Source organism: Oryx dammah, unplaced genomic scaffold, assembly GCF_014754425.2.
Source record: "Oryx dammah isolate SB20612 unplaced genomic scaffold, SCBI_Odam_1.1 HiC_scaffold_10, whole genome shotgun sequence".
Taxonomy (NCBI): Eukaryota; Metazoa; Chordata; class Mammalia; order Artiodactyla; family Bovidae; genus Oryx; species Oryx dammah.
This window is the reverse complement of record NW_024070194.1, coordinates 40,657,879-40,666,814: the sequence shown is the minus strand read 5'-3', so window position 1 is coordinate 40,666,814 and position 8,936 is coordinate 40,657,879. Positions and strand designations below refer to the sequence as shown.

The 8,936-nt window shown below is 57.4% G+C and overlaps 1 protein-coding gene across 2 annotated transcripts in view; it reads right to left on the bottom strand.

Moving 5' to 3' along the window:
• Nucleotides 1–439: 439 nt before the first annotated feature.
• The window catches only part of ABHD12 (abhydrolase domain containing 12, lysophospholipase), a 51,985-nt gene continuing 43,488 nt past the window's right edge, over nucleotides 440–8,936 (bottom strand). For both annotated transcript variants that reach the window (XM_040248843.1, XM_040248842.1), the window contains exons 7-13: nucleotides 6,967–7,096; nucleotides 6,078–6,115; nucleotides 5,577–5,656; nucleotides 4,465–4,547; nucleotides 2,780–2,858; nucleotides 1,995–2,122; nucleotides 440–1,082 (exon numbers count right to left, since the gene is read on the bottom strand). In XM_040248843.1, the coding sequence (XP_040104777.1) occupies nucleotides 1,043–1,082; nucleotides 1,995–2,122; nucleotides 2,780–2,858; nucleotides 4,465–4,547; nucleotides 5,577–5,656; nucleotides 6,078–6,115; nucleotides 6,967–7,096 (578 nt within the window). In that variant the 3' untranslated portion in view covers nucleotides 440–1,042. The remainder of the gene's footprint in view (nucleotides 1,083–1,994; nucleotides 2,123–2,779; nucleotides 2,859–4,464; nucleotides 4,548–5,576; nucleotides 5,657–6,077; nucleotides 6,116–6,966; nucleotides 7,097–8,936) is intronic.

Genomic DNA, 8,936 nt, shown 5'->3' with positions numbered 1-8,936 from the left:
TGGCCAAATGCCACGACCAGTGAGTGAACGAGCTGACACTCCCAGGGCAGAATGGGAGTCCCTGGACTCCAGCAGCCTGAGTCCTTCCATGAGTGGCCGGGGGCTCGTCCCGGGTCTCTGAGTGAAACCCCACCACCCATCCATCAACACAGCAACATTCAATGAGCTTGTTAACTGTAAGGTTGAAAGGCTCACCCACAAAGACCTGGTTTTAGGAAAATGGCATCTGCCCCACCAGAGAAGACAAGCTCCCTGTGAACACGTCTCCTCCGACACAACACCCCTCCCCGCGGGACTTCGGTGTCTGCAGGAGCAGGAAGAAAGCCTGCAATCCTTGGCCTTACAGAGCCACCCTCTCCTCACATAGGGCCGAGTTCTGAGAGTGGCCTGGGGCTGTAGGCACAGCCTGGACACCACTGGAGGCTGCACTGAGAAAACAGACAGACCACCACCACGATTTTATTCTTAAATAAATGCTCAGTCTAAGGTCTGGTTAGGCAGAACAAGTGGGTGGACATCAGAGGAAGGCAGATCGCCGGCGCCTCCCCGGCGGGGAGCAGCAGGGCGGCCCAGGGAGGCAGGGACACCGAGGAAAGCAAGCAGGGCAGGCAGGGCAGGAGGGGCTGGTGGAGCCATGAGCGTCCATCTGGGGGGAACAGAAAGAACCCACGTTCGCCCACGTGCTCAAGGGTGGTGCCAGAAAGCTCAGCGTGGTCCCAATACCCCTCGCCTCCTGTCCCAGGCTCCCTGTGCCTGGCTCAGGAGGTATGGGATCGACTAGCCGATGGCCAGAAAGTTCTGTCACTGTCTTCCCAACAAGCCCTCGGGCTGAGGGGCAGCACGAGGTGGAGAGGGCCACATGCCGCCTCCACATGGTCCACAGAGACCCCCTGCTCCCCGCCACCCAGGGCGGTGCCTCAGGTCTGCCCGGGCCTCCCCTGGCATCCGTGTTCCCTCTCCAGGCGCATCTCCAGGAGGCCAGGCTGACAGGAGGAAAGAGGGACGAGGGCAGAGGCCTTCATGCTCCCAGGTGGCAAGCAACTCAGTGCTGGCGTCCCGGTTCCGACTTCCCCAGGAACTCCCTGGAGCAGAGGAGGACACCTGTCAGCCAAACCCCTCCGGGCCAGATCAGAGGCCCCGCCTCCCACGGTCCTCCTGCAGCCCACCCGGGAGGCCGCAAAGGAGCCTCAAGGACCACACTCTGCCTTGAACACCCTGCAAGGCAAACGGGCAGGGCGCCAGGGCAGCACCAAGTCCCGACGCGGAGTGAGGGCAGGCCACTGCACCCAGGCGCTGGAGGGCTCTGTGACGTGTGCCTTTTTCAGGGAAAACCACGGTCCCAGTCTACCATGCCCTCTCAGCAACACACATTCCATGTGCCAAGAAATGTCAGAAACACAGAGCTCTGCCCCTGGGACTTCAGGGGCCTCACATACCAAGTGGAGTTCCCCAGCACACATTTCTCCAAGGGATGATTCCAGCTGCCCGGGCTCAGCAGAGGCCCCGCAGTCGGGACGTGGGGGCAGCCTGCATCCCCGAGTGGGAGGCAGGGAGTGTCTGGTCCATCCAAACCCTTCCCTCTGCCACCCAGGCACCCTCGTTCCCAGGCTTGGGACAGGTGGCTGGGCTACAGTCCACGTGCCGGCCCAGGAGTCTGGCCAGCGCAGTGCAGCCAGGGGCACAACCTCCCTCCCTGATGCAGGTGGAGACCAACAGGCTTTGGTGGAGCTGGCCCAGACCTGCATCACCCCTACCACACACACCCCGTGCAGGGGCAGTGGCCTGACGGGCCTGTGGGAGAGGCCGGGGGGCCCTGAGCACAGCAGCCGTGGCGTCCTCACTGCTCGAGCACACACAGAGGACCGCAGCCCAGCAGGCCTCATGTACTGATGCCGGACCCCCTTACCAGCCCGGCACAGCTGTCCCAGCTGCGGCCGCAGGGGCCCGCCCAGCTCCCGCATCATCCTGCATGGCGGGTGAGGGTAGTGCCTCACCTCAGGATCCGCGGGAGCTCGGGGCTCTTGTAGATGTACTTGTGTCTGTAGCCGAGGTCCGAGTGGAAGGGGATGAACTGAACCTTGAAGTCCCGGAAGCTGCGTGACGGTGCGGCGATGTTGTAGAGCTGGGGGCGGGAGAGAAGGGTTGGCGCCCGTTGCGTGGGGTGACCTGCCTCAGCCACAGGACTCTCAGGCCACCCCTCGAGACCCTCTCTGTCCTCACCCCATCTCAAGACCAGCCTTCCTCAGGGGCCCTCAGCACCCTCAGGCCACCTACCCCGGGATGCCACGGTGGCCTGAGTGCCCAGGGCAGCCTGTCGGCTCTATCCCAGGGCTGGGTGGGCCGTACGCCTAGGTCAAGGCCCATCTGCAAGCTGGCTTGGGGTCTGTGGCACCTCAGCCCCTCCTTCCAGCCCAGGATGGCCAGGTCCTAGGCCCAGACCTGTTTGGAGGCAGCCCGGGCCCCCTGCCCTTTAGCCTGCCCCTGCCCCTCACCACCGCCACAGTCAGAGGGTGCTCCCTCCCACCCTACTCTCACCCTACTCCCACCTACAGATCTAATCCTGCTGCCTGGCAGCAAAGGCAGATGCAGCAAAAGCAGATGCAGAGGCCCCACAGTGAGAGGATGTCCTCAGGCGTCAGCCCCATCCCAGAGGCAAGAGAACACGTGAGAGTTGTGAACCGCCAACCTCCCCTGCCTTCTCCCTCACAAGGGGCCCGGCCAGCAGCAGGACCCTCTTCCACACCTGCCTGGCCGGAACACGAGTCTGCCCGACGCCCACCTTTCTGCCGAGCTGGAAGGGCACAACCGGGTCGTCCTCGGAGTGCAGGATGAGCAGGGAGCAGGAGATGTGCTTCACACTGCGGGAGGGGGAAGGGAGAAAGGCACTGGATGGCCAGGACGGGCTGGGCCTCCAGGGCTCCCAGGCTCCCAGCAGCCGGGGCCAGTGAGGGAGCCCTGCACCGCAGCGTGGAACGGCTCAAACTGCCAGGTGCTTTTAATACAGAGCCAGCAGCTGATTTCTTAGATGTTTCCATCAGTATCTGTCTTAGGTGACAAGTGTCAATCAAATCTAGAGATCAATTCATTCACCAAATCAGGTCCCTCAATATTTCCTGGAAATTTAAAAACAAAACAAAAAACTTTGCCAGTACACTATTCTTAAAAAGTTACAAAATGATATTTACAAACTGAGTAATAGGGGGGCCAGGAAACTTACTGCAAATGAACATTACTGGACATCAGCTGGCAAAAGAGCCACCCTCTAATTTCTCTTTTGTGTATATGACACTTAATTCCTAAACGTTTCAAATAAATGAACATTCTCAAGATGGTCACTGAACCCAAACCCCTCAGCAGACCGCCTCCCGAAGGACAGGCTGCAGGACTAGTGGGTCCTGGACGCTCCTTAGCTGCCCCTCACTGAGGCCACACGGGGAGCTGGTGGACGCAGCACACACCTGCTCCTGGCGATCTCAGGCTGCTCTGAGGCTTCACGTGGGCAGCCCCAGGGCAAGCCTGGCACCTGGCGGGGCCAGGCCTGGGTGTGCGCCCAGCCTTCTGGCAGGCTGCACTGCTGCTACTGGCACACAGATTGCCCACTCACCACATTTTACTCCCAGGGTGAAGTGCTTGCTGGTGTGCAGGACACACTTTGACATTCAACATCTTTTCATAACTTCCACCCACCAAGCTGGTCCTTCGCTTCTCCGATTCTTGAGGCCTAGCTCACATGCTGGCACCTTGGCACGTATTTGGGAACAGACCTTCCCACCATGCAGGGGCTCCTGACTTCCAGGGGGTGAGGGATGGCCAGCCCCTCAACACTCACACTGGCTCAGCTGGGGGGCAGCCACAGGGTGACCTTCTCACTGTCGTCATTTTTAGGGGAAATCCAGTTTATTTAGGTAATTCTTCTTTTAAAAATGTAGATTTTTAAATGCTAACTGAATATTCAGATAAAATTTTTCTTTTTTTCAGAATAAAGTCCATGAAATAAAGATACCACAAAGATAATGTTAACTGAACTTAAACGTTGTTCAAAGAAAGAGTCCTTAAATAGAATATGTAACTTCTGGTTTACGTAATAGAAATATTTTTAATATTAACGTTCAGAACATCTTTCCATAACCAAACACAAATCAAATGGCTAAGGCAAAGTCATTTTTTGAACAACAGTTACTCTTGCTGCTTTAACACCTGTTCAAGAGTTCTGGTTTTGACAGATAATTTTCAAGTAAAACAGTTCTATGAACCAAAAGATACGCTGTTTTCCTATTTCTTTAACTCTACAGTCTTTCCACCTTCCTTCTTCCCTCTCTCTACCTGATGTTCCCTTTATAGAGATATGTTGCTTAGAAAAGACCCCTATATGTCCAGAACCCCACCCTCCTTGGTTAACATGATGCAAGACGCTTATTCTGAGGGTTGTTGGCGTTCTTCTAAATTCTCTCCCACAGTACTCACTTTTCATCATTTGCAAACTGAATTCCACTGCTTGTGATGGGATCAAGGAAGAACCAGTCAAACCCAGGGAAGTATCGATAGATCTGGAGGTAACATGTAGACAACAAGGAGAGAATCAATCACTACACCCCCGTGGGGGGGTCACCCCTGCTTCCAATCAGGCTGACTGGTGGGCCCAGAGTTGGGGGGGGGATGGGTGGTAGCCAGGGTCACCCCTGCTTCCAATCAGGTGGCCCCAGAGCTGGGGGGGCATGGGCAGTAATATACCCCCATAGGGGCCAGGCTCAGCCCTGCTTCCAATCAGGCTGACTGGTGGCCCCAGAGCTGGTGGGCGGAGGGGCGGCAGTCCTGCTATCCCTCCCACCACCCTCAGACTCCCTTTTCAAGAGGCCCCAGACTGGCTGTGGGGGATTGCCCACAAACAGGACTCCCACACCCAAGACTCAGAGACCAGGCTTCCCATACAGAACAGGCCACAAACCCCAAGAAAACGGAGGACCATGTGATTTGGGAGAAGAGCAATATCAAAGAACACCCAACAAAGGATTCTTCTGTCTGTAGCAGGCAGCATGAGGTCAGGCAGGCTGACACGGCACCCCTGGACACATAGAAGCAGTGCGAGGAGGAGGAGGAAGCAATAGGACACAGAGGGGCCCCTTCTGGGCCCAGCCTGTAAACGGAGGGTCTCAGGCCTTGAGGCTAGCCAGTGAGGACCCAACAGCACGGGGTTCCCACCAAGGATTCCCTGGGGCGCCCACCAGCTCCACTCCCAGCCCGCACTGGGCCCCAGGGGCAGCAATGCCAGGTGGGCAACCTGTGCCATGAGGCAAGGCCTCCTGTGGGTCTAGCCGCCCTCAGACAACCTGACTGTGACCACACCCTTCCACCTGGCATGAAGCTATAAATATCCTGAGTGGCTCTGCAGTCAGGCCAGTGCCCAGAATGAAATGAGAATTAACTTTCAATAACGTCTATATTTATTAGAATACTTAAATAACTTTTATGACATTTTAATTTACTTATATGCATATTTACTCATAGTCATTTTCATATGTTATAGCTATTATTTCCATCATATACATAAGTCCGTCTTTAATAAGCTCTGTACTTGCCACTGAGAACGGATGGCTCTTGGCTTCTTCACGGATATTAGTGAATGGAGATTCCAAGATGAGGGCATCTGGAGGAGTCTCTAGATAAATAAGACCAACAGGGAACTGGGAGGTGAGCAAGAAGCCCCAGTGGGACACTCCTCACAGCACCACCCCCTCAACAGGACCATGGACCCCAAGTGCCCACCTGGCTGGCCCTGCCCCTCAGGTCCTCCCCTGGGGTCATGTGAGGGAAGTATTCTCAAGAGGACCCTGAGAACCATGTCTGCTGAGGCTGCCTGTTTGGAGCCCAGCCCCTGTCAAGGCGTCGCCAGTTGCCAGAGAATCTGGGGAACGGGGTTGGGCCCTAGGGGGTCTGCTCAGGCCCCCATTTCAACGCCTAGCTCTCATCTCACCACCCGGCTCATCCACCACCACCCACTTCACAAAAAACTGGCAGGGTCTGGAGCATAGCCGGTACCCGAAGAGACCTCCTGCGTGGGAGCCCACGCAAGCGCCTACCTCGCTCACAGAGGCGCCGCACCAGGTTTGTGGCCACTCTGGAAAGAGGGAAAAGTTCAGTTGGATCATGACAAAAACTGTTGCAGATGAGACTGTTCCTGGGGAAGCTAGGACTGTCGGGGTGATGGGTGGGGTTTTGAGTGGGAGTGCACAGGGGCCCGGCAGCCAGCCCCTCCAACAGGGACTCTGTGAGGGCATCTCCACGGCCCCAAGGCACATGCTGCGCCTCACCTGGAACGGCCCCTGTGGGCTGCACAGCAACACCCCAGCTCACACCTGGTCCTACAGACACAGATGGGAGGGGCCCAGAGCACCGCAGGGCCCAGGGCGGTGGGGAGGCGGCCCCTGAAGGGGACAGCACCTGGACTCTGCCCGGCCTAGGCCTCCTGCCTTGCCAGGACCAAGCTGGGCAGGTCCAGGCAGACACCCAGCGTGGGAAGACCTGCTCCCCTCTGGCCAGGGCTCACTCCCACCCAGGAGGGCCAGTCCCAGACACTGCCCAGCCTGCAGCCAATGTGTCCAAAGGAAAGGCAGCAGGAAAATGGAGGTACTGAAGGTCTGGGTGCCTTTACACTGGCCACATGGAACATCAGAGCACTTCCTCTTTCAGCAGATGGAACAAGGGAACCCCAACTGCTGCCTCCCCAAGTTTTTAAGTAAAGACACCACGTGTGGGCCGAAAGGCCTGTGCTCCTGGATGCACTGCATAGCACAGCCACGCTCAGCCAGGCCTGGGGAGCCCAAGTGCCCTGCACTGTGGGGCTTCATCCCCGGCCCCCACCAGGGCAGTAATGGAGGCTCCAGGACACCAGGGGCCCCTCAGGCAGCCTGGGCTGGACAGTCACCCGTGAAGACCTGCTCCCGCAAACGCCACGCTGGGAACTCTCACCCGGTGCCGAGAGAATGCCCCCAAATATACACGGGGTTGTCTCCACTTCGCACTTTGATCCAGTCAAAAACATGGAGTGCATCATACGTCATGCCCCGCTCCGATGGCGTTCCTACTGAGTCACCCCAACCTGGGAAAGCAGCATCAGAGAGGACATCACAGGACTGCAAGGGGCAAACACCCCTCCGGCCCCGTCTCAGCAGAAGGCCCAGGCCATCTGGGGCCTCAAGTCTCAGCCAGGCCAGCTCGTTTCTCCCATCTCCTCAGCCGTCACAATCTCTGAACCCAACCACCACCCTCACCGGAGTCTCAACGAGCAGAAGCAGACAGGGTGGTCGGACCCGCAGACCTCTGGCACCAACACCTGGGGCTTGGCCAGGCTCAGCCATTGATAGTCTGGCCCACCCCAGCCTTGAGCCCAGCCCCGGCTCCATGGCCCAGCTGTGACCCAGCTATGAAGAGGCTTCAGGATGGGCAGATTCCAGGCTCAAGGCAACGCTGACCCACAAACGAAGGGGCTCCTAGCAAATCCTGTTTGCATTACAGAGGAAAGCTACCTAAACTCTGACCTCCCACGGGTCCTTCCCTCCAGATTCTGGAAAAGTCAAATGTGACTGTCATTTCCAGCAGCTCAGCAGTGAGTCATCATCAAATGATTTGAAAATACCACAAGGCTCATAGAGAGCAAGTCCTGCAACATAAGCAAAGCCTAGAGGCAGGGACAAAACAGGCCACCTCCCCGGGGCGCCCCAGGCCAGGGCTCAGGGCACCAGCGGGGCAGGGCCAGAGACAGGGAGAAACACAAGAGGGACGGAGACGGGGAAGAGAGCAACGGGAGAGCGAGGCGGGGACGAGGAGCCACAGGCAGAACTCTGGTCTCCTGTGCAGCTTAGAAAGGAAGAGACTCAACAGGAACTGAAAAGAGGAAGTGTTAGGTGGGCTCTTATTTCTGTTAGCACAGGAAGGTGAATAAGGGAGAGGGCTGCCCCCTCACTGCCCTGAGGTTCCAGCAGCAGGGGCAAGAGGGAAGGATGAGCCTCCTTTCGGAGTTTCTTCAACCCAGCACCTTCCTCCTAACGGAACACTCTTTCACAAAAGAACCAACCGGCACACTAGGCTGGTGGAATAATGGCCCTCAAAGACATGCACATCCACACCTGGAAACCCATGCCTCTGGAACCTCACACAGCAAGGGCAGTGAAGGGTGCAGAAGGAAAGAGGCTGCCAAGCAGGGGATCCTGAGACAGGACAGTGTCCTGGTCAGCATGAGCCCCAGGCAATCCCGGGTCTTTACGAGCAGAAGGGACAGAGTCAGGGCCAGAGTAATGCAGACTCAAGGGGCCACAGGCAAAGAAACAGCATGGCCTGGAGAAGCTGCAAGAGGCCAGGAACCTGACTCTCCTGGAGCCTCCATCGTGTCCACAACTTGACTCATGCCAGTGACTAAAGACTTGGAACCTTGACCACCAGTGCTTCAAGATAGTACATCCGTGCTGTTTTGGGACATTACATTTGTGGCAGCCATGGCAGCATCAAGAGGAGACTCTCCCAACGTGCACACCCAGGCGATGCCAACAGCTGCTGGTTCTGCGGGTGTGAAGCCCCACCTCCCCCCAGCCAGGGTGAGCTGGACGAGAGGCCTCAGCCCTGCGTCCTGTCCAGGCGAGGACTGTCTGAGGCACACATCGCCGCCACTCTGCTCCCCACTGACACAAAGCATCTTCCTCACGTAGCAAACTGCGGGAGGCAAGGAGAAACATGGAGGGACGAGAAGAGTCCCTCTTTCCTGTCTCCGTAACTTCAACAAGACAAGCTCTGCTGAGCATGAAACAGGCCCAATACCCAGCTGTGGGGAAAGTCTGAGTCCCACGAAGAGGAGGCGGCACCTTTGCCACATGAAAGGGGCTGGCAGAGGGTGTGTGCCGGGGTTCCAGGCGCCCGTGCCTCCCATCTGGGGGAGGATGCATGCA